The sequence below is a fragment of the Heptranchias perlo genome, chromosome 5, assembly GCF_035084215.1.
Source record: "Heptranchias perlo isolate sHepPer1 chromosome 5, sHepPer1.hap1, whole genome shotgun sequence".
Taxonomy (NCBI): domain Eukaryota; kingdom Metazoa; phylum Chordata; class Chondrichthyes; order Hexanchiformes; family Hexanchidae; genus Heptranchias; species Heptranchias perlo.
Window position 1 is genome coordinate 118,691,205 of NC_090329.1, and position 25,419 is coordinate 118,716,623.

Below are 25,419 nucleotides of genomic sequence, written 5' to 3' on the forward strand. Positions count from 1 at the left end.
TTCCCCACAACTGCCAGACACATTCTGAAGCTGGTCTCTAGTGGTAAGTTTTCAAACAAGGGGCTTAAGAGTATCCCCGGGAATCACGTGGTCATGAGAGATCTGTCCTCCTTGGGCTGAGCTTATTGTGTGCGACAAGCAGTGCCTCAAGAATCCTGCATTGGGTATTTTTATGTCGAATTACTAGTGCACTGTTCCTGTTGCTGTATATAGTAATAGAAAATGTTTCTGGAAATTATAGCACCGTTTTCATTAGCTGACGGTGTATATTGGAGGTTGGGTTCCCGAGAATGTGTCAGCATTTTCAGGAGTGTGCCGATGATCGCAGGGGGTCCCCACGCACAGAAAAGTTTGAAAAGCATTGCTTTAGACAGTGGAAAAAGTATCTCTGGGAGGGAGCAACTCTCCCTCTATCTTTTCCTTCCATCCTTGTGGAGAATCACTTGACTACTTTGTGCAAGTGGGATACAAAGTGGGACTCAGGGTTTCTCCATTGTCCATCGAAATCAGGAATTGTAGGTGTGATCCTAAAAAAAAATGTTGAAGCCTTTAATGAAGTAACAACGTCGCATTCTTAGTAATGAAATATATGATAATCCAATTTCTCCCGCCCCCAAACTTTCTCCCTCTCCTGATATCACTAACCTCTTGCAGGGGTACAGTTCCATGCCTGTAGGGCACCCTCCAGTATCTTGTTGAAGTGGCCTCCTTCATGTGTGAACTTGGACAGTGAATGACAGCAGGCTATTCACCCACAGGTGGCAGGGGGCCAACGCAGCGCGCCCGTTATCCAGCAGCGGTCGCTGGATAGTGATCAGGGACAGGAACTTTCCCTCTCAGCTTACAGTGCTGCCACCAATTGCAAAGCCCCTATCTCTGCTGAGGTCAGCTAATTCAACACTGACCTAGACTATACCTAATCTGTGGTTTTGCTACTTGCTAGATAAACTCATTGGCCAAGTAGGCATATTTACAATTAATTATGCCAAATAATACAAAAGAATAAAATGAATGGATGGTGAGGAGGAAATCTTAATAGTATTGCCTGTGATTTGTATTGCCGACAGGTACTACAAGTGAAAAAAGTCCCTCCGTGGATTGAAATAGTTCTTATTCCGATGATGGGTAAACCCAGCATTTACCCAGGATTGTACCTCTTTACCACCATGTGTCGGATGGTGCGGCCCGTGAGAAACCTGGCTTTGGGAAAAGAGGAGCTTATTGGGACACTTGAACAGGTAATAATTTCCCAATACTGGCATTTTTCACTTACAAACTTTGACAAAATCTAACCCATTGTTCATAAGATGGTAAAATAAATTTGGATGAAGATGGCCCTTAGGCCTAATTGATCTCCAGCGGACCAATCCTACTGTCTTCCCATCCCAGCATCTAGCTGTTCCTTAAATGAGTCCAGTTCTTATTAAGAAGTGAGACATGTCGCAATGCAAATGGTTCAGTGGAAGATACATGGTAACGTTTTTGACTGCACTGAAATCATACCAGTGGGTTGGAGTGGAAATACTCCGCAGACATCCCTTTACTTGTGTCATACCAGTGGGGAGGAGTGTGGCTGTGCCCCGTGCGTTCATTTGTCTTGTGTCCGGCCCATCCTGTTTAAGTGAAGATAAGAGTACCCGTGGATTAGTGGGGAAACTAATTTTCTTTTATTAAAAAAACAGGCTAAAGTAGCTGAAATTAATTCTGAGGCAAATACTTAGCAATTAAAGTACACTAATGTTTTCTCTCTTTATTAATACTAATGAAAACAGTTTGACTATAATGCTGAATTTTTTTTTTTAAATGCCGTGTTTATAATACACTCTTGTCACTGCAGCTGTACATGAATATTGCCATCACAGAGACGGATATCCTGCCTGGAGTAACCAGCCATCAGGAGCTCTTTCCCCATAGCATGCTGAGTGTTGTGGCTAACTTCATCCCCTACTCTGATCATAACCAAAGTCCCAGGAACATGTACCAGTGTCAGATGGGTAAGTAAAAATGGCAGTAATTGTACCACGTTTATTCCAAACCACCTCCTTAACACTGAAATAAAAAGTATGCCAGAAATCAGCAGTAGTTTGGAGACTGAAAAATAGCATCACAGGCTGCAACTGAAAAGAACCATTTAGCCAGGAAAGTAAATAGCGGTGGAGGAATTGGCTAGTTGATTGGGCATGGTACCAGAGGAGGGTCTGTTGTGCCTGTGGTCCATGCTCCAAGGACTTAACAGCTTTATGAGATGATGAGGAGGAAAGAAAAATCGAATGAGATTATGACACAGCAGTTTCCATTCATTTTAACTGTGGAGGATGAGATTGCAATGACTGACATGCATAACAATGGCAAAGGCAAGTGATCCGCTCTAGTGAGTGTATGATCAGCATGTTGGGAACACTGGCAGTGAGTTCCCTATCTCGGCTTTGCTGTTGCAAGCACAATAGCAAAGAGGTGGCAGGTGTTTCCATGTAGGAAGGGAAAATCAGGACTGCCATGTATGTCCTCTTTTACCTACAGGTTGGTTTCAGAGCAGCCTTGACATCATAAGTAGAAATCCGCAAAAGTGATTTTAAAAAGGAATCATTAACAGTAATTTACGTTTAATCAGATCAGAGTAAATTTAAAAAAAAATTTATCTTAAAAACTCTGGTGTAGAAAACCCACTTTAAACAAATTGAGTCCCGTCCCATAGTTGGTATAAGTAGCAAGTTACACAGACCCCTAAGGTCCTAGATTTGAACATGGTCTGTGCTGAGATCGCCGGGTTGGCAGTTAGGAGTGATGAAATTTGACTCGGAGCACCTAGGTTAAGGGGGTGCAATCGACCAGGGTTCCCATTCCTGATTGCTATCCAGCGATCCCTGCTGGAAGTCTGCGTGTGTGGATTGTGACTGATGACAAAATTGGCCTTTGCTTTGATATCCTCCTCTCGCAGTTGAATATCTTGCCAGCACCCACTGTCTTAAGCTCGCATGTGAAGAATGGCCATTTGATAAGGTACCAGAAGGTGACCAGTGCCTGTGGTACCATACCGCAGAAGGTGACCAGTGCCTGTGGTACCATACTGCAGAAGTCAAGATCTTCAGGGAATGAGGAGGGGAGAAAATTTGCTGGGGTGGGGGGGGGGGGGTGGAGGAAATGAAATCAATTGAGGGACAAGATTTTTAAAATTATGTCTTTTGGCCAGTGCTGGATACTGTAATATAATTATGAACCTATTTCAATATTTTCCTCTTGATATTTTCTTGCCCAGTTATTCTTTTAAGCCACAGTTCATGACACTATTTCTCAGTCTGCAAAGTGTTGCTGATTTCTGTTTAGAAAATAAATTGTGTGCCACAAGTTATTGTGATGCTGTAAGCATCCAATCACTTCGCTGTGTTTCAAGATTATTATTTCCTAACTACAGTTTACATTTTTAGGCTTTAATCTATTTTAATCAAGAACTTCGCTGTCTCTCTTCTCCCCGCCCCCCCCCCCCCCAACACCCCAACCTCTAACTAAGCTAGAAATTGTTTTGAAAGGTATGTTAGATAATCAAATTGTTTGTTGCGATTTCAGCCATTGTTTGAACTCTAATAATTAAAGTTTGTTTCTAAAATTATCTAGGGAGTGCAGTGGTGCATAGTGCTGGTATCCACACACTCTACCATGGAGAATGAAATGGAGCTGGTTTATTCCTTTAATTCCACACATGTTGAACTCCTGGGACATTGGAGGAACTCACGAGCGGAGACCTGACTCTCCCTTCCCTGCATTCTTTTTATGTGAATTTGTGACATGGCCGTTTTCTGTGTTGATTGTACATTGTAGCCCAACAAATGATTTACTTCCTCTCCTCGTTCCTTCTAGGCAAGCAAACAATGGGTTTTCCACTACACACTTATCCAGACAGATCTGATAACAAACTGTACCGTCTTCAAACGCCACAGAGCCCTCTTGTGCGGCCGCACATGTATGACTACTATAATATGGATAATTATCCTATAGGGACAAATGCTATTGTAGCTGTCATCTCGTATACTGGATATGACATGGAAGATGCCATGGTATGTATCTGCTTCTTGAACTAATCTTAACTCTGCTGAGTCAGCACTTCTACACTCATAACCAGTGCAGCGACTAGTGTCTTTAATGTTTGAGACAAGTGATGTTGTTTACCTGTCTTTAAAGGGCACACATCTCTCAATTTTCTTGTTGGTGATTGAAAGTCCCACCTGGGTCGGTCACCTCTGCTATTGAGAGGGGCCGTTGGGGCCTGCCTCTAGACTGTCAGCGCTCACTGGGGCCAGTTGCCAAGAGGCATGTGATAGCAACCACTGTATCCCAAGGTCCCCCTCATCCTTATTGCAGGAGTTGCGGTAGAATCCTGTAACTGTAACTCAAATCAGGAACATTGTGTATTGGGGATCAAATACATGCGTTGCTGGGTTAGATGAAGTAGGGAGGGAGGAGGCTTGTGTGGAGCATAAACACTGGCATAGCCATGTTGGGCCGAATGGCCTGTTTCTGTGCTGTAAATACGATGTAATGTAAACCTATCTTCTTACATGGGGAAACTTATCTTAATGTTTTTAAATTTAAACAGCTGCCATTTCAAATGCTGTAGGAAACCCTTATAATTTCTCCAGGTCTTTCTCTGCTTTTAGAAACCATCAAGCCAAACCTATTCGAGTAACCGCTGCCTGCCTCCTGTTTTATCACCTGGAATTTATTAAGCTTATTTTAATAATTTATGCTTTTCGTACGGTGTATCCTGTATAGCTCCTCCACATGATTTGATTCGGGAAGTAAAATTTTCCAGTTAGACAAGAACAGCTGTGCTACTGGTCAAAGCAAAGAGTCACCAAGCACTTCATGTAAAATTAAAACACATACCAACATACGAAATTGACGGGCAAGAAAAGACCAGCTGGTCCATGAAGCCTGCCCCACACCATGATGGCTGGACTATTATGGCTAAACACTTCTTCCCTCACCCTCACTCACCCCCACCCCCCCCCCAACCACACCCACACAAACACACACACCTGCAGCCATGTAATCTCCTGAGAGGCAAGAAAAAACCCAGGCCAATAAGGAAAAAAAATTACTCTGTAAAATTCCTCTCCAAGCATTTCAAACAATTGAAACTAGTCCAGGAGATCACATGGACCAGCTAATATCTATAAAGACACTTACCTTCTATATGATGTGATCTCTGCCCCAGTCAGGTACCGGTCCAGCTCCCTCTTGAAGGCATACAGAGAGTCAGCACCCACCACACCGGCCAGCAATGTATTCCAGTTACTGATGCACTGAATAACCTACATGTAAACACAACGACAACAAGTGTGTTAAAGGACTTATCAGCTGTCCATAAACGTAATTTTCACAGAACTCTTGTAACGCAACTTTTAACCATAACACTCGACTGTGGTAGTTCATCTTGCTTGGTAAAGTCAATGAAGGTCTGATGTGGCCAGTTTTTGATGAGTTTCCAAGGAATAATTATTTGATTGTTGCCAGGAAGAGTGGTGGAGTAAGACTGACTTGTCCAATGATTCTCCTGTACATTTTAAAAAGAAAAGTTCTGTATTTATTTTATTGAACGGTGTATCTTGGATTTTAAGAATGTGGCCCCCCGCCCACAGTCAGTTCACCACAGCATTCTCCTTTTGTGTTCCCCAAGCGCTCAGTGCTCCTGGACCATACATTTTCAAACTAGAATCCCTGAACCCCAGGAGGTTTACAAGGAAAGTCCCCAAGGTCTCTGCCTGTTTGCCACCAGATTACTATATTTGTCTGTATTTGTTGACTTACTAGAACTTCATTTATTAGCATAGAGGAATAGAAATATTTTCTGCTGCCAGAGCACTGGTAGCTGGCACTGCCTTCTGCAAATTGGGATAGGGGATCTCTGGGAGTCAGTATTTGCACAGGGTCACACAGATAAGTTTTACATTTCTGCAAATGACATGCACCTAGGTTTAAGGTCAATTTTTAAAATTGTTTATATTTGAAAATTACAGCACCTCTTTTTATTTAGTTATAATGTGGCATTAATTTCTGCACCACTGTCTTTTATTCCTTTCCTGTTTTTCTTCCTCACCTTTTTCAGGAACCATTTGAAGCAGAAAATCTTATTTATTGATATTTATTTTTTGCAAATTGGTTGATGCACTGAGTTAGACAGTGGGCTCTGATCCAGGATTTGAATCTAGCTGAGACTGATGGGATGAAAGTCTCTTCAGATGGCTGCAAGGATCTGATGTGAAAACTGGCACTAAGTTAGCAATGTCACTTGAGGATAGCTGATGTAGGAAATGGAAATTGACGCACTGGTTCAACTTAGCATGTTCTGAGGTTTGTTTTGAGATGCATTGTTGGGGCAGTGTGGAGGGGGATTTAATCTGCATCTAACCGTGCTATATCTGACGTGGGAGTGCTTGATGCTGACTCTGGATGTTTGAAATGGAAATTGTTCCATTCCCCAAACATTCCTTACCTAAATTAGTATGTAATTGAAAAATATTGAATAATTAAAAAGCCCCTGTAGTAATTCTGATTATTGCTATTAAGAAATTGGTTAATTATAAACAGTTTGGGGGAAAATGTATTTCCACGTTTTGGGGCTGTTCCAAAGAAAAGAGAAGACTTAGGGGTGACCTGATAGAGGTCTTTAAAATTATGAAAGGGTTTGATAGGGCAGATGTAGAGAAAATGTTTCCACTTGTGGGGGAGACCAGAATAGGGACTATAAATATAAGATAGTCACTAATAAATCCAATAGGTATTTCAGGAGAAACTTCTTTATCCAAAGAGTGCTTAGAATGTGAAACTTGCTACCACCAGGAGTAGTTAAGGCGACTAGCAAAGATGCATTTAAGGGTAAGCTGGAGAAACACAAGGGAGAAAGAAATAGAAGGATATGCTGATAGGATTAGATGAAGGAGGGAGGAGGCTCGTGTGGAGCATAAACTCCGGCATGGACCTGTTGGGCTGAATGGCCTGTTTCTCTGCTGTACGTTCGATGTGATTCTATGTAAAATTTTTTGTGTGTTGAACTAGTTGTGCGTATCACTGGTTCTAACAGCATATGATTTTTTTTAATATGTAAAAGATTGTCAACAAAGCATCTTGGGAGCGAGGATTTGCCCATGGAAGTGTTTATAAGACTGAAATGATAGACCTTGATCAAAAGGTCAAGCAAGGTGATGATAACTTTGTGTTCGGTGTCAAACCTGGCGATAAGCGAACAGCACAGAAACTTGACGACGATGGACTACCGTCTATTGGAACCGTGCTGGAGTACGGTGATCCGTTTTACAGTTATATGAATCTCAACACTGGGGATAGTTTTGTGATTTACTACAAGTGAGTAAAAATTAGATCAAATCTACTGCCAATACTCATGTACGTTGTTACGCTGATAATGTAAAGCATTGTGGGAAATTTGTTCTGAGTTTATTTGCATTGCTTTTGGCAACAGATCCAAGTAAAACTTGAATTTGAAATTGTTCCCTGTAACTTTGTACATTGTGCAAGTTGGCTGGATATGCTCTTTTGAATTTTTGCCTTCTGCACACTTGCTAACAGACATGGCTCACATTTTTCCCTCAACGTATACCATATAAAAAAGCAAATACATGAACTAGTAATTCATTCTGTTGTCATTTGTGGGACGTTGCTGGTGCAGAATAGCCTGCTGCGTCTGGCTACATAACGACTGCACTTCAAAAGTAATTTGTTTTGTGAAGTGCTTTTCAGATGTTTTGATGGTATGATAAAGCACTATATAAATGCACATCCATCTCTTTTTCTAATGCATGGGCTTAAGGATGCAGTCAGGAAATTTAACGACTTTTTTTTAAACGATGTTTCATTTTGATCCCCAGAAATTCTGACCGCATGGCCACAGCTGACTTGGTTACATTTTGTTGCCAGGTCAAAGTTTAGGCTGTGGGTGAAGTACACCGTGTGAAAATGTTAACTTTTATAGAATTAACCTGCTTGTGGCTGTGACAGTTGTAGACACTTAAAGGTTGCGAATAGCTGAAGTACTGATTTATTCTTTTTTGGTTTATTTTTCCACAGGAGCAAAGAAAGCAGTGTCGTGGATAACATCAAAGTCTGTAGCAATGATAATGGAACGGCGTCGTTTAAGCGTGTGTGCATCACCATGAGGGTCCCTCGTAACCCCACCATTGGAGATAAGTTTGCTAGTCGACATGGACAAAAGGGCATCTTGAGCCGACTGTGGCCAGCAGAGGACATGCCGTTCACTGAGAGCGGAATGATGCCAGACATTCTATTCAATCCTCATGGATTCCCTTCCCGTATGACCATAGGAATGCTGATTGAAAGCATGGCGGGCAAGTCTGCTGCTATGCATGGCCTGTGCCATGATGCCACGCCATTCACATTCTCTGAGGAAAACTCTGCCCTGGAATACTTTGGGAAAATGCTGCAGGCTGCTGGTTACAACTACTATGGGACAGAAAGGCTCTACAGTGGTATCAGCGGGGTGGAGCTGGAGGTAGACATTTTCATCGGGGTGGTTTACTACCAGCGTCTGCGTCACATGGTCTCTGACAAATTCCAAGTTAGGACTACTGGGGCGAAGGATAAGGTGACTAATCAGCCCCTGGGAGGGAGAAACGTGCAAGGTGGCATTCGATTTGGGGAGATGGAACGCGATGCCCTGCTGGCTCACGGAACGTCCTTCTTGCTTCAAGACCGCCTCTTCAATTGCTCCGATCGCTCTGTGGCCCACGTGTGCATCAATTGTGGCAGCCTTCTATCGCCAGTACTGGAAAAACCCCCGCCGTCGTGGTCTGCGACGCGTCACAGGAAGCACTACTGCACTGTCTGTCGGCAATCGGACACCGTCGAGATTGTCTCTGTGCCCTATGTTTTCCGATACTTCGTAGCTGAACTGGCAGCAATGAACATTAATGTTCGACTCAATGTGAGATGATCCAGCAGATTCGTTTGTTTATTTTTATAAATGGATTTCACTCTTTGTATTTTTTGTGAAGGGAGGGTGATGGGGGAGGAAAGAGGAAATAATGGAACGGTGTATGCTTTACTGTGCTGGAAGATCAGTGCAAATTGATTTACAACTGATTTGTATTCAGATCTTGTATGTGGACTCTGGGTGGCAGCACATGCATTGGTATGTCCTGGAATTTATTTCAGAATTAAGTTGCTTTCTACGGGCTACAGATAATACGTTGTCAGAGGAGCTTTTTAAAAAAAATTCAGTTTAAAGTGAATTGTATACCATAACTGCAGTATTTACAGATTTTTTTAATAGTATTCAGTTTGTTACATGACCTAAAATTCTGTACTGCTACTGTACAGTCTGATGTAGGGTTGTAAAGGTCTGAGGAGTACTGGTGTGGAAATAGCATAACAGTAAAACACTTTATTTTTTTTAAAGTTGCTTTTATTTTATTCCCAAGCATTTCTTCCTTGCCAAAAGAGGTTCTTCATGTCCACTTGAGGTTGTCCCGCAGCCTGCTTTGAAAAGGTTTTTGAGATGCAGTGCACTTGTTTATTTTTCCGAGCTTCGTTGCCTTCTCCTAAGGGGTATGTTTGCTTGTTACCTTACACCTGTTGCAAAGAATGGGACATCAAAAGCTTTTGGTAATTTGACCTTGTGATGTCGGCTGATAAACCAGGGAATCTTCACTGCTGAGGGTGTGGTTCTTTATATGAGATGTGAAACTGGGGCCCTTTCAACCCTGTCCTAGGAGTTCAGGCAGGTGTTAAAGATCCCATTTTACTGTTTTGTAGTATTGTGTTCGGTTCTGGTTGCTGTGACACAAGTGAAACATTCAAACGCCAGGCAGTGCAGTGAAGAGCCACGAGGTCTGAGTCTTGAGGAAAGACTGGGGAAACTTGGGCCTTTCAGCCTTGAAAGTAGGGGTGAAAGGTGATCTTAGACGTATTTAAGATTGATAAGGGTGTAAAAATAAGTTAACTGGAAAATTACTTTAAATTGCAGGAGTTTTTAAAAATTAATTCTTGGGATGTGGGCGTCGTAGGCAAGATCGCCTTTTATTGCCCAACCTAGTTGCCTTGAGAAGGTGGTGGTCAGCCGCCATCTTGAAGTGCTGCAGTCTGTGTGTTGAAGGTGCTCCACAATGCTGTTGGGTAAGGAGTTGTCTGGTTTTATTTTTGTTCTTTTGTAGTGCTTTGATGCAACTGAATGGCTTGCTAGATCACTTCAGAGGGCAGTTAGGAGTCAATCACATTGGACAGGAGTCACATGTTGGGCCAGACCGGGTAAGGATGGTAGGTTTCCTTTCCTAAAAGACATTCTAAAAACCCAACTGGTTTACTAAAGAAAGAACTTGCATTTGCCTTTCACGACCTCAGGACATCCCAAAGCGCTTTAAGCCAATGAAGTACTTTTGAAGTATAGTCACTGTAGCAGTGTAATAAACGCAGCTGCCAATTTGCACTCAGCACGATCTCCCGAACAGAAATGAGTTAATGACCAAATAAGCTGTTTTGGTGGTGTTGGTTGAGGGATAAATATTGGCCATAACTCCAGGGAGAACTCCCGTGCTCTTTTTCGAAATAGTGCCATGGGATCTTTTATGCCCACCTGGGCAGAGCCTCGGTTTAACGTCTCATCCGTTCTGACAGTGCACATCTGACAGTGCAGCACTCCCTCAGTACTGCACTGAAGTGTTAGCCTAGATTTTGTGCTCAAGTTTCTGGACTTTCTGACAATCTGACAGTTTCATGTCCAACCTTTTATTTCCAGGTTTTTTTAATTGAATTCAAATTCTCAAACTGTCATTATGGGATTTGAACTCAGGTCCTCTGGATTACCAGTCTGGTATCATAACCACAACAAGGGAACACAGGTTCAAACTAGTAAAAGGTTATTTTAGGACTGCAATCAGGAAATTATTCTCACAATGATCAATATGTGGAAAGAATCCATACAGAATAGTTGAGGCGAAAACCCTGGAATCTAGTTTTTTTTTAGAAACAATTGGATGCTACAGAGTTGTGGCGGGGGTGGAAGGAATGTGGATATTAGAATCTTTCCGGATGGATGAATTAAGATGGGCCACGTCGCCTTCGTCATCCATACATTTCGGTAGCAAGAATGAGGAGAGGCAATATAAACTGAAGGGCACAATTCTAAACGGGGTACAGGAATAGAGAGATCTGGAGGTATATGTACACAAATCGTTGAAGGTTTCAGGGCAGGTTGAGAAAGCGATTAAAAATACATATGGAATCCTGGGCTTTACAAATAGAGGCATAGAGTACAAAAGCAAGGAAGTCATGATGAACCTTTATAAAACACTGGTTCGGCCACAACTGGAGTATTTTGTCCAGTTCTGGGCACCGCACTTTAGGAAAGATGTGAAAGCCTTAGAAAGGGTGCAGAAGAGATTTACTAGAATGATTCCAGGGATGAGGGACTTCAGTTACATGGATAGACTGGAGAAGCTGGGGTCGTTCTCCTTGAAACAAAGAAGGTTGAGAGGAGATTTGATAGAGGTTTTCAAAATAATGAAGGGTCCAGACAGAGTAGATAGAGAGAAACTGTTCCCAATGGCGGAAGGGTCAAGAATCAGAGGACATAGATTTAAGGTGATTGGCAAAAGAACCAAAGGTGACATGAGGAAAAACTTTTTCACACAGCGAGTGGTTAGGATTTGGAATGCATTGCCAGAGGGGAGGGGTGGCTTTCAAAAGGGAACTGGATAGGTACTTGAAAGGAAAAAATTTGCAGGGCTATGGGGATAGGTCGGGGGAGTGGGACTAGCTGGATTGCTCTTGCATAGAGCCGGCATGGACTCGATGGGCCGAATAGCCTCCTCCCGTGCTGTAACCTTTCTATGATTCTCTCCGTAATCATTTTGTGCTTATCTGATGCAAATCGCCCATTTGGCAGATCAAACATTTTAAATGGGTTGAATTTAGCTTCAGCCTGTCAGCTCAGGTTGTAATGGTGACCTACTTTAACACAATGCATAAAAAAAACTACACATTATGGCATGATTGCATCACGCAGTCTACACCCTGTTCTACAGATTTTTGTTTTTTCTATATAGTGTTTTTGATCACAACATGAAGGTGGGTTGCTGAATTCTGCAGGTTTAAAAAAAACAAGTGAAGCAGGCTGCGTTTTGATACCTTTCCTATAATATACAGGTGCTTAACATGCACGTTTAATTGTGTATCAAACTGTGGCATGCCAAAAATTGTGCAATATCTGATTTTAATCAGTTCATATATAATGTAGACCATGACCACTACTGGTGCCTTCCAGTTACCAGGCATCATATTTTTAAATTCAGGTCTGACCAAAAGCTTTGTGCCATCAATTTATCTTTATTATCTGATTTATGCACTGATTTCATCAACAGCTACGTGCACTTCTGTTCCTAGGTACATTCTTACCTTTCAGTCAACCCGTGGTTATTTGAGATGCATATAACTGTAGAACACCCATTACAATTAGTAAAAATGCAACTTGGATGCAGTGGATTAATTCTATGAGCATGTGGGAAAACCTCAAAGAAATCTGGGCATCCTTAATCCTAGTTTAAAAACACAAACTTCGTAGGATAATGTGCAAAAGTAGCTGAGATGAACTCCATTCTAGTGAGGTTGACTTTGGGAGCAGTCGTGAACATTTGAACTTGACTGTAAATTTAATTTACTGAGGGTGTTTGGTGGAAATAGAATTATCTAATAAATCCTTCAAGACCAATCTTATTTCTCCATTTTAAAAAAACGTCACCGTGGCTAGACTTTTAGAGATAAATTGGGCAAGTGGGCCGACGAATGGCAGATGGAGTTTAATTTAGATAAATGTGAGGTGATGCATTTTGGGAGATCGAATCGGGCCAGGACCTACTCCGTTAATGGTAGGGCGTTGGGGAGAGTTATAGAACAAAGAGATCTGGGAGTACAGGTTCATAGCTCCTTGAAAGTGGAGTCACAGGTGGATAGGGTGGTGAAGAAGGCATTCGGCATGCTTGGTTTCATTGGTCAGAATGCTACCGGGACTTGATGGTTTGACTTATAGGGAGAGGTTGGATAGACTGAGACTTTTTTCCCTGGAGAGTAGGAGGTTAAGGGGTGATCTTATAGAAGTCTATAAAATAATGAGGGGCATAGATAAGGTAGATAGTCAAAATCTTTTCCCAAAGGTAGGGGAGTCTATAACGAGGGGACATAGATTTAAGGTGAGAGGGGAGAGATACAAAAAGGTCCAGAGGGGCAATTTTTTCACTCAAAGGGTGGTGAGTGTCTGGAACGAGCTGCCAGAGGCAGTAGTAGAGGCGGGTACAATTTTGTCTTTTAAAACGCATTTGGATAGTTACATGGGTAAGATGGGTATAGAGTGATATGGGCCAAGTGCAGGCAATTGGGACTAGCTTAGTGGTATAAACTGGGCGACATGGACATGTTGGGCCGAAGGGCCTGTTTCCATGTTGTAAACTTCTATGACCTAAGTGTGTCCGGGATAGTTTTCGACAGCAGTATGTCCTAGAGGCAACAAGGGGGCAAGCCATACTAGATTTAGTTAACGGCTTAACTGTGCGTGAACATCTATCCAATAGTGATCATAACATGATCGAGTTCAATGTAGTGTTTGAAAGGGAACAAAGTGAATCAGCTGCTAAGATTCTAGACTTGGGCAAGGCCGACTTCAATGGGATGAGACAGAAACTGTTCACAGTAAACTGGGCAAATCTGTTAATGGGTAAAACAACTGATGATCAGTGGGAAATGTTTAAAGAAACATTTAACGTGATACAGAATCGGTTTATACCCCTGAGGGGCAAGAACTCTACTTGCCAAAAAAAACAGCCATGGACAACTAAAGAGGTAAGGGACAGTATAAGACATAAGGAAAGGGCATACTAAAAGACAAAAAATGTCACAGATCCTGGCGAATGGGAAAGATACAAAGATCAACAAAGGGTCACAAAACAGATAGGAAGAGCTACAAAAAGAGAGTATGAAAAGAAACTTGCAAGGAATATCAAAACCAATATGAAGAACTTTTATAGTTATATTAGGAAAAAGAGGGTGGTCAGGAGCAGTGTTGGCCCCTTAAAAACTGAAAGTGGGGATATTGTCATTGACAATGGGGAAATGGCGGACACGTTGAACAATTACTTTGCGTCAGTATTTACAGTCGAAAAAGAGGATAGCATGCCGGAAATCCCAAGAAAACTTATATTGAATCGGGGACAGGGACTCGATAAAATTAACATAGGTAAAGCAACAGTAATGAAGAAAATAATAGCACTGAAGAGTGACAAATCCCCAGGACCAGATGGTTTCCATCCCAGGGTTTTAAAGGAAGTAGGTGAGCACGTTGCGGATGCTCTAACTATAATCTTTCAAAGTTCTCTAGATTCAGGAACTGTCCCTCTAGATTGGAAAATTGCACGTCACTCCGCTTTTTAAGAAAGGAGAGAGAGGGAAACCGGGGAATTATAGACCAGTTAGCTTAACATCTGTTGTGGGGAAAATGCTGGAGTCTATAATTAAGGATAGGGTGACTGAACACCTTGAGAATTTTCAGTTAATCAGAGAGAGCCAGCATGGATTTGTGAAAGGTAGGCTGTGCCTGACAAACCTGATTGAATTTTTTGAAGAGGTGACTAGAGTAGTGGTCAGGGGAATGTCAATGGACGTTATTTATATGGACTTCCAGAAGGCATTTGATAAGGTCCCACATTAAGAGACTGTTAGCTAAGATAGAAGCCCATGGAATCGAGGGAAAAGTACGGACTTGGTTAGGAAGTTGGCTGAGCGAAAGAGAGTAGGGATAATGGGTAGGTAGTCACATTGGCAGGATGTGACTAGTGGAGTCCCGCAGGGATCTGTCTTGGGGCCTCAATTATTCACAATATTTATTAACGACTTAGACGAAGGCATAGTAAGTCTCATATCTAAGTTTGCCGATGACACAAAGATTGGTGGCATTGTAAACAGTGTAGATGAAAACATAAAATTACAAAGCGATATTGATAGATTAGGTGAATGGGCAAAACTGTGGCAAATGGAATTCAATGTAGACAAATGTGAGGTCATCCACTTTGGATCAAAAAGGGATAGAACAGGGTACTTTCTAAATGGTAAAAAGTTAAAAACAGTGAATGTCCAAAGGGACTTAGGGGTTCAGGTACATAGATCATTGAAGTGTCATGAACAGGTGCAGAAAATAATCAATAAGGCAAATGGAATGCTGGCCTTTATATCTAGAGGACTAGAGTACAAGGAGGCAGAAGTTATGCTGCAGCTATACAAAACCCTGGTTAGACCGCACCTGGAGTACTGTGAGCAGTTCTGGGCACTGCACCTTCGGAAGGACATATTGGCCTTGGAGGGAGTGCAGCGTAGGTTTACTAGAATGATACCCGGACTTCAAGGGTTAAGTTACGAGGAGAGATTACACAAATTGGGGTTGTATTCTCTGGAGTTTCGAAGGTTAAGGGGTGATCTGATCGAAGTTTATAAGATATTAAGGGAACATATAGGGTGGATAGAAAGAAACTATTTCCGCTGGTTGGGGATTTTAGGAGTAGGGGGCACAGTCTAAAAATTAGAGCCCGACCTTTCAGGAGCGAGATTAGAAAACATTTCTACACACAAAGGGTTGTAGAAGTTTGGAACTCTCTTCTGCAAAAGGCAATTGATACTAGCTCAATTGCTAAATTTAAATGTGAGATAGCTTTTTGGCAACCAAAGGTATTAAGGGATATGGGCCAAAGGCAGGTATATGGAGTTAGATCACAGATCAGCCATGATCTTATCAAATGGCGGAGCAGGCACGAGGGACTGAATGGCCTACTCCTGTTCCTATGCTCCTAAGGTGAAAGGACAAGTCCCATATCTACTGGATATTAAGGTTGAAAAGAGTATTTAAAAAAAGAGAAATAAGTCAGGAAGTGGTGATTACGCAAAGGGATGCCAGCAGTTCCACAGATTTGACTAACTGTGCTGCATTACCCTTCTTCCCTTTGGTCACCCCTTCCAACTTGGCTTGGCAACTGTTCTGCACATTTTTATCTGAAGCACCTTGGGACATATGTTAAAGGAGTTTTGGAAATGCAAGTTGTTGTTATACAGAAAAGAATGAGTTAGTTGCAGATGATTGTAAGTGCCCAGCCAAGGATGTTTTTATCATTGGTGTCTTCCTTCCAAGGGGCATTGTAGATATCCTGGTGCTATTGGGTTTGCCTGATGTCAACCCATTAGCTTGAACAAAAGAAGAGATCTGGTTTCCCTAGGTAGTACATCAGCTGCTCCAGAGAGCTGAGCAATGACATGCTTCAAGTTTTCTGTGACTAGGCATGTGAGATTGGGCACGTGAGGCTTTTCCTCATTTCACATTCTCATTAGGAAATAGCTGCTTTCCTTTTGATGGCTAACAGCCGTAGGGTTGAAATTGGCAACTTAATAGTGTAGTAGCTTATGAAGTTTTGAATCAAACCACTGAAGAAAAGTATTTGTAGAGCTGTCCCAACAGTTCAGTAGGTAAATGTACCGTGTAGTGTGGTCCTGAGCTAGACATACTAGGAAAGTTTCAGGCTTGACCTTTGATCTCTGCTGATTGGAGTCAGGAATTAGACCCAGCAGTTACACTCAATGTTCTTAGACTAGGAAACCCCGCTCTTTGAGATCAGGATTGACATTCAAATGTTACAGGTTGGTTAGTTAGAGAACAGATTTGAAATTCTCAGAATTGAAAGGCAGAGAATTCCTTCGTGGCTGATCCCACTCTACACTAACTTCGCCAGAAGTAATATGGTGACTGGGTCACAGTACAGGCAGAGACGGTAAAGTTCCACAAACACAAAGTACTTTTCTCTCTGCTTGCTAGTACTATTGCCCGGGAGAGCAAACCTCAATTCCAGGAGACTCCCTGACAATCTGGGAGGGCTGGCAACCCTAGCTGTTTTCTGGTGCTAGGTCCAAGGGCTGGGCCTGTGCTGGAGTGCACCTGTACCTCTTTCCTCACAGCTGAAGCACAACACAGGTATGCTGTGCCTTTCAAGACACCTAGCAAGGCACCCTAGAGGAAATTCTACCTTCGCTGTGTATGTACAGGAGGTGGGGGAGAAGAAATTAGTGCAAGAGATACTGAGCATTTCCCTTAATGTAACCTTCAGCAGAAAAGCCACAGCTTGTAAATGGTTAAAATGACATTTTAATTTATTTAAAGTTCCCTCATAGTTGATTTTTTTTTTGTGTCTTGTTATTAAAATAATTTAGCTTCTCATTTAATTAAACATCAGCTGGCATTCCCACCTCATCACACTTATGGAGAAATGTAATTGTCAAAGGGATACAAACAATGAATGAAAAACCTACTTTGTGTTTCAGACTCAAACATTATCCATGTGCATCCAATTTTTTTTCATTCATGGGATGTGGGGGTCATTGGCAAGCCAGCATTTATTGCCCATCCCTAATTGCCCTGGAGAAGGTGGTGGTGAGCCGCTTTCTTGAACTGCTGCAGTCCGTGTGGTGAAGGTTCTTCTACAGTGCTGTTAGGTAGGGAGTTCCAGGATTTTGACCCAGTGACGATGAAGGAACTGCGATATATTTGCAAGTCAAGATGTTGTGTGACTTGGAGGGTAACGTGCAGGTGGTGGTGTTCCCATGCGTCCACTGCCCTTGTTCTTCTAGGTGGTAGAGGTTGCGGGTTTGTGAGGTGCAGTTGAAGAAGCCTTGGCGAGTTGCTGCAGTGCATCTTGTAGATGGTACACACTGCAACCGGTGGTGGAGGGAGTGAATGTTTAAGGTGGTGGATGGGGTACCAATAAAGCGGGCTGCTTTGTCCTGGATGGTGTCGAGCTTCTTGAGTGTTGTTGGAGCTGCACTCATCCAGGCAAGTGGAGAGTATTCCATCGCACTCCTGCCTTGTAGATGGTGGAAAGGCTTTGAGGTATCAGGAGGTGAGTCACTTGCTGCAGAATACCCAGCCTCTGACCTGCTTTTGTAGACACAGAATTTATGTGGCTGGTCCAGTTAAGTTTTTGATCAATGGTGACTCCCAGGATGTTGATGGTGGGGGATTCGTCGACGGTAATGCCATTGAATGTCAAGGGGAGGTGGTTAGACTTTCTTTTTGGAGATGATCATTGCATGGCACTTAAGTGGCAAGTAACATTCATGCCAGACATCAGCCCAAGCCTGGACGTTGTCCAAGTCTTGCTGCATGTGGGCAGGGACTGCTTCACTGCCCTAAGGAACACCTGCAGCGATGTCCTGGGGCTGAAATGATTGGTCTCCAACAACCACTGCCATCTTCCTTTGTGCTAGGTGCGACTCCATCCACTGGAGAGTTTTCCCCGATTCCTATTGACTTAAATTTTACTAGGGGTCCTTGGTGCCACACTCTGTCAAATGCTGCTTTGATGTCAAGGGCAGTCACTCCCACCTCACCTCTTTTGTCCATGTTTGGACCAAGGCTGTAATGAGGTCTGGAGCCAAGTGGTCATGGCAGAATCCAAACTGAGCATTGGCGAGTAAGTGCTGCTTGATAGCATTGTCGACGACACCTTCCATCACTTTGTTGATGATTGAGAGTGGACTGATGGGGCTGTAATTGTCTGGATTGGATTTGTCCTGCTTTTTGTGGACAGGACATACCTGGGCAATTTTCCACTTTGTAAGATAGATGCCAGTGTTGTAGCTGTACTGGAACAGCTTAGCTAGAGGCGTGGCTAGTTCTGGAGTACAAGTTTTCAGTCCTACAGCTGGGATGTTGTTGGGGGCCCATAGCCTTTGCTGCATGCAGTGCACTCACCCGTTTCTTGATATCACGTGGAATGAATCGAATTGGCTGAAGACTGGCTTCTGTGATGGTGGAGATCTCGGGAGGAGGCCAAGATGGATCATCCAATTGACACTTCTGGCTGAAGATGGTTGCAAACACTTCAGCCTTGTCTTTTGCATTCACGTGCTGGGCTCTGCCATCAGTGAGGATGGGGATGTTCACTGAGCATTCTTCTCCTGTTAGTTGTTTAATTGTTCTCTACCATTCACGACTGGATGTGGCAGGACTGCAGAGCTTTGATCTGATCCGTTGGTTGTGGGATCGCTTAGCTCTGTCTATAGCATGTTGCTTCTGCTGTTTAGCATGCATGTAGTCCTATGTTATGGCTTCACCAGGTTGGCACCTCATTTTTAGGTACGTCTGGTGTTGCTCCTGTCATGCTCTTCTACAATCCTCGTTGAACCAGGGTTGATCCCCTGGCTTGATGGTAATTAGTTGAGAGACTGGATCCAGAAATTCAGCATGAAGACAAACACTTTAATCTTCTGTGTTTTTTCCTGAAATAACTGCATTAGTGATTTCCAGACCAAAAAAATTGAGAAATTAATGTATTAAAAGCATTTTGATTTAAACTTCATATTTCATTTGTGTTAAGTACAATGATAACCCACTAGTGGGAACATAAATATAACACCCTGCACAAGTCATTTCAAGTTTTTCAAAACTAAAGTTAAACCCCTCAACTAAGAGAACTAAGATGAAGAGTAGGCTGATATCCCATTTAGATACCATACTTTCTTTTGCATAATTTTTACCTCAGCCATTGCAAGTTTATGTTTCATCTCATTTTCCCCTCCCCACAATGTAATGTCTTTGTTTATATTTCATGCACTTTCTTGAACTTTACAACCCATCAATCATTAGGAAGCCTGAATCCACCTCCATAATTCTATGTGGAATTTACTCCATCTTTCACAGTTTCAGGGAGATTTGCGGTTCAAGAAGGCAGCTCACGACCACCTTCTCAAGGGCAATTAGGGATGGGCAATAAATGCTGGCCTTGCAACGACGCCCCCCCCCCTCCCATGAACGAATATGTATTTTAAAAAAAAAAAATTCTCTCCACCTCACCCACGTGCCTATTCATCATCTGTGGGTCTAGACAATGATTGAATCACCTGCAAACAATCATGGATGTGACTAAAGGCAATCTTAATCCTCTTCTCAAATGAAGGAGGAGCTGCTAGATAGCATGTTCCCACCTTCCTGAGCCCAATAACCAACCCTTGATCTGGCTGAGATTAGCTTGAATATGGTGCCTCCTAGTCCATATGGATTGGCATCAGAACACAATTAATCAGCTGGGGAGGAGTGTGAAGGGAGAAGGCACTGCGGCTTAAAATTCTATGTACTGGAACACTGTTAAGGTTTTAAAATAGAAATTAAAACATTTGCATAATCTTTCACAACCCTATCAAAACTCATCATACCAAATAAAACATTAATAACTTTCATTCTGCTCTGCTCAATTGGACATTGTTTTTGAACTATGTATTGTATTTTCTGACAATTGACATTAATTGCTACCAGACAATGCTTTCTAGAAACAAAATGAATGCTCTGAAGAGCTAAAATAACATGGTTTCCTTCATTGCATCTCTTCTAGTTGATTCTCATTTTTTTTGTTAAATTGAATATTAGCCTTGACATTAGAAATAACAATATTAGCCTTGACATCAGAAATAACAATAAATGTTCAAAACATTTGTAAAGTTTCCACCACTAAATTTTAAAAATTGGCCAAAGCACTTGCATATCTTCCACCATTAAGTTTTAAAATTTAACATTTTTAGGACCCATTATGTTTTTAGATTTTGTTTTTGGAAAAAGTAAAATTATTTATCATCTGTTTTGGGTAATAGTATGATATTCTTGTAAACATCAGAAGATCACCCTCCCAATTAAGATGAAAAGTCGACAGAGTATATCTGTAAACTTTTATTTCAAAACATTTTCCCCATTAAAATTGTGCAAAGTACACAAACAGGAGGAGATTACTATTTCCAGTTAAACTTTAGATTTAATGTCTTCCAAAATATCCATAACATCTAGAACAGATTTCACAGTGTAGTCAGGCACTGCACTTTCTCCTTCAGGCTTTAGATTGGTACTGTTTACCCAGATAGTTGCACTAAGGCCAGCATTCACCCCGCCTTCAATGTCTGTCTTTAGACTGTCACCAACCATCACGCAGGCCTCAGGCTTCACTCCCAGGAGCCTGCAGCATTCCTGGAATATAGAGCGAGCTGGTTTCTGCTCCTCGTGTTCGCCACCTACGACAATTGCATCGAAGTATTGCTGGCACAGGCAAGTATTAATTTTCTCCCATTGTACCGTGGAGCTCCCATTGGTTAATAAAAGTAACTTGTAGGACTGACGCAGCTTCCTCAGCATAGCCTTCACCTCATCTGGGATGTGGATGTGTTGGAGCCTTGTGGATTTCCACAGAAAATAACATTCAGCAGCCAAACTATGATCTGGTTCACATCCATTTGTTTCTTGTATAGCCCGTTCCAACAGTAATGTGCGCAGTTCATCGACATTTATCTCCGCAGAGGAATCAAAATGCTCTTCTAACTTAGTATTAAACTTCTGAATAACTAGGCCAGCAACAGAGTCTTCATAACCGTATTGTGATTTCAATAGATTCTTAACCTGTTTTTTTTTTGTTTGGGGGGGCAGGGAGGAGAGGAAATCAGGTTAAACTCAGACTTAGAAGTTTACACGTTCCAAATAATCTTGAACAGTTCTATTCAGTTTCTTCATCACTCATCTTAAACTAGGACTGCAAGGCTTCCACATACAAACCCACAATTTACTTTCATTAACCACAATCATTAAAGTCTATGGAGGACTGTATTGTTTTATTCAAAGTATTCCCAATTTTTACATAAAGATATTTACTTTTTTAAAAAAGTTAATCAACTATTTACCTGCTATGAAGATTCGCCCTACCCTTGCGAGGCTGCTTATCAATGGAGAGCGTTCAAGAGTGGCTCCATTGAAAGCATTGGAAACCAAGACTTTGGGCTGGCCTGAGAGCTGCCTGACCCCAGAAAAGCTCGTTACGCAGCAGCTTTCCTAGGTGATACTGAGAGGTGTAGAGGAACAGAGGGACTTTGAAGTGCATGTCCACAGATCCTCAAAGGTAGCAGGACAGGTAGATAAGGCAGTTAAAAAAGCGTACTGGATATTTTCCTTTATTAGCCGAGGCATAGAATATAAGAGCAGGGAGGTTATGCCAGAACTGTATAAAACACTAATTCGGCCACAGCTTGAGTACTGTGTACAGTTCTGGTCACCACATTACAGAAAAGATGTGATTGTACTAGAGAGGGTACAGAGGAGATTTACAAGGATGTTGGCAGGACTAGAGAATTTTAGCTATGATGAAAGATTGGCTAGGCTGGGTTTGTTTTCATTGGAACAAAGGAGGCTGAGGGGTGATTTTAATTGAGGTGTATAAAATTATGAGGGGTCTAGATAAAGTGAATCGGAAGGACCCATTTCCCTTAGCAGAGAAGTCAGTGACCAGGAGGCATAGATTTAAAGTAATTGGTAGAAGGATTAGAGGGGAGCTGAGGAGAATTTTTTTCACCCAGCGGGTGTAAGAACATAAGAAGTAGGAGTAGGCCTTACGGCCCTAGAGCCTGCTCCGCCATTCAATCAGATCATGGCTGATCTTCGACCTCAACTCCACTTTCCCGTCTGATCCCCATATCCCTTGATTCCCCTAGGGTCCAAAAATCTATCCCTCTCAGCCTTGAATATGTTCAATGACTCAGCATCCACAGCCCTCTATGTTAGAGAATTCCAAAGATTCACAACCCTCTGCGTGAAGAAATTCCTCCTCATCTCAGTCTTGAATGGCCGTCCCCTTATCCTGCAACTATGCCCCCTAGTTCTAGACACTCTAGCTAGGGGAAATAATCTCTCAGCAACTACCCTGTCAAGCCACCTCATAGGTGTAGGAGTCTGGAACTCAATGCCTGAAAGGGTGGCAGAGGCAGAAACGCTCAACTCATTTAAAAGTACTTAGATATGCACTTGAAGTGCCGTAACCTACAGGGCTACAGACCAAGTGCTGGAAAGTGGGATTAAGCCAGATAGCTCTTTATCGGCCAGCACGGACACGACGGGCCGAATGGCCTCCTTCTGTGCCATAACGTTCTATGATTATACCCCTTTTGTATAGTATGCTTGGCATCAACTGCACAAATGGCTTTTGCTGCTGCCTCTTTCACCTCCAATATAAATGCCAGGACAGCATGCCATTCAAGGCAGAAGCATCCAAAATGGTGGTTGCCAGCAGACCAAATAGCTGAAATGCTCCCAAGAGTCTCTGTGCCGTTTTGGAAGGTTCTAGAACTAAAGAAATTGGAACATAGGAATATAGAGTACCATAAAAAACTGGTCAGTCACAAAATTTTTGGGGGTCACCACTGACCAGAAGTTGAATAGAACCAGCCATATCAACACTGCGATTACAAGAGCAGCGCAGAGGCTGGTTATTCTGTGATAAGTGGCTGACCTCTGGGCTCCTCACCACGCACCTGGATCAGTGAAGGAGCAACAACACTCAAGAAGCTCTACACCATTCCTGCTACTGTACTCGATATCCATCCCTCTTATCAACAATGTACTGTGGCTGCAGTATGTACTCGATATCCATCCCCTCTTATCACCAGTGTACTGAGGCTGCAGTATGTACTCGATATCCATACCCTCTTATCACCAGGGTACTGTGGCTGCAGTATGTACTCGATGTCCATACCCTCTTATCACCAGGGTACTGTGGCTGCAGTATGTACTCGATGTCCATACCCTCTTATCACCAGTGTACTGTGGTTGCAGTACGTACTTGATATTCATCCCCTCTATCACCAGAATACTGTGGCTGCAATAGGCACAATCTACAGGATTCACTGCAGCAACTTGTGAAGGTTTCTTTGCTAGCATCTCACAGAGCAGCAACCTCTACCATCAAGGACGATAGCAGCATTGTTGTGGGAACACTCTGATCTCCAAGTTCCACTCCTAGTGTCACGCCATCCTGATGGACATACATCGCCGTTCCTTCATTGTCGCTGGGTTGGAATCCTGAAATTTCCTACATAACACCATCATGGCAGAATCATCAACACAAGGATATGCAGCGGTTCAAGAAGGCCCACCACTACCTTCCTAGGGCAACAAGGGATGGACAATAATTGTGGCCTTGCCAGCATTGCCCACATCCCGAGAATCATAGAATGATACAGTGCAAAAGGAGGCCATTTGGCCCATCGTACCTGTGCCGGCTCTTTGAAAGAGCTATTCAATTAGTCCTACTCCCCTGCCCTTTCCCCATAGCCCTGCAAATTTCTGTTCCAAGAATTTATCCAATTCCCTTTTGAAAGTTACTACTGAATCTGCTTCCACCATCCTTAAATTTATTTCCTCTGATTACCGACCCTCCTGCCAGTGGAAACAGTTTCTCCTTATTTACTCTATCAAAACCCTTCATGATTTTGAACACCTCTGTTAAATCGCCCCTTAACCTTCTATGCTCTAAGGAGAATATGGTCTCCATATAACTGAAGTCCCTCATCTCTGGTACCATTCTAGTAAATCTCCTCTGCACCCCCTTCCTAAAGCGAACAAGGAACTGGATTCTGACACAGGGTCCCAAGACCTTGACCTACCTGTCCAAGTGCTGACAGACCTGCTGCCTGTCTCAGCAGGGCATGAGGTCCAATGTGACTCATCAATGCTGCAAGATAGCATCCAGGTTATTCAGCCTCTCCCTTATTCCATTCCAAGTGCTGATCATTCTTTGAATGAGGAAGCACTTCCCATTTTTCCCTCCACCAACCCACTCCCGGATGCTGTACCTGCCGCTCCGCCTGCCTACTGGCCCCGGCTGTGTCGATCAGGGTGTTGTCCAAATCGAAAAGCAGCGCTTGAAGCCCGACTACCGCATCGGCCATCTCACCGGCAGCGTCATCTCGGAGGCGCGAGCTCTCCTCGACAGTCGGTTCGGAAGGTCGCGTGCATGCGCGCCCGCGCGCTCCACGACAGTTGCTTTGGAAGGTCGCGTGCGCGCGCAATCAACGACGGTTGCTTCGGAAGGTCACGCGCGCGCGCTCCGTCCACGGCAGTTGGTTCGGAAAGTCGCGCGCTGATTCAGTTGGGTAGGATTTTCAACAAGTGTATAGATAGATATATATATATTTATTTTAAAGGCTCCCACACACATTGCGCCCTATTGATGTAAATTCTGAAATGAATGCTGCGCGTCCCTTTTTTGGTGGGGTGGAGTGGGGAGAGGAAAGGACGCATTATTTACAGAATGTGTATATTCTGCTCGTAACCCAGAAGGTCCTGGGTATCTTCATACAGGTGTTTTCCGGTTGCCTGGAAAGCTGTTTTCCGCTGAGTAAAATTTGGTTTCTGTAGAGTCAGGCGAATTGGGGCACCCGTTTCCCCTGCAAATGTTGAGTGTCTATCGGCCTTTGAAATGATCCCTATCATTAGCCCCTCTTTAAATTGTCGAGCTGATTCTTTTTGTGCTCGTGTTGCTGGTAGAAGGACAACACACACAAAATTCA

At 42.9% G+C, this 25,419-nt stretch overlaps 2 protein-coding genes across 4 annotated transcripts in view; one reads left to right on the top strand and one right to left on the bottom strand.

The window, feature by feature from the left end:
* polr1b (RNA polymerase I subunit B) overlaps positions 1-9,426 on the top strand; it is a 33,163-nt gene extending 23,737 nt beyond the window's left edge. The window contains exons 11-15 of the mRNA XM_067985121.1: positions 1,068-1,238; positions 1,838-1,994; positions 3,856-4,052; positions 7,106-7,359; positions 8,080-9,426. Coding sequence (XP_067841222.1) covers positions 1,068-1,238; positions 1,838-1,994; positions 3,856-4,052; positions 7,106-7,359; positions 8,080-8,962 — 1,662 coding nt within the window. The 3' untranslated portion in view covers positions 8,963-9,426. The remainder of the gene's footprint in view (positions 1-1,067; positions 1,239-1,837; positions 1,995-3,855; positions 4,053-7,105; positions 7,360-8,079) is intronic.
* nanp (N-acetylneuraminic acid phosphatase) lies at positions 1-24,910 on the bottom strand. Of its 3 annotated transcripts, XR_010962950.1 has the most exons (4): positions 24,703-24,910; positions 5,185-5,309; positions 1,504-1,613; positions 1-527 (listed from the first exon to the last, which is right to left on the bottom strand). XR_010962950.1 is itself a non-coding variant. In XM_067985122.1 (2 exons), exons 1-2 carry the CDS (start codon positions 24,796-24,798, stop codon positions 20,837-20,839), a joined length of 744 nt encoding a protein of 247 aa, XP_067841223.1. In that variant the 5' UTR covers positions 24,799-24,910; the 3' UTR covers positions 20,730-20,836. The 3 variants fall into 3 exon arrangements, 2 of the variants coding, with proteins under 2 accessions (XP_067841223.1, XP_067841224.1); XM_067985122.1 differs by lacking the exons at positions 1-527; positions 1,504-1,613; positions 5,185-5,309 and adding an exon at positions 20,730-21,484; XM_067985123.1 differs by lacking the exons at positions 1-527; positions 1,504-1,613; positions 5,185-5,309; positions 24,703-24,910 and adding exons at positions 20,730-21,484; positions 24,514-24,654.
* Between the last annotated feature and the right edge of the window lie 509 nt (positions 24,911-25,419).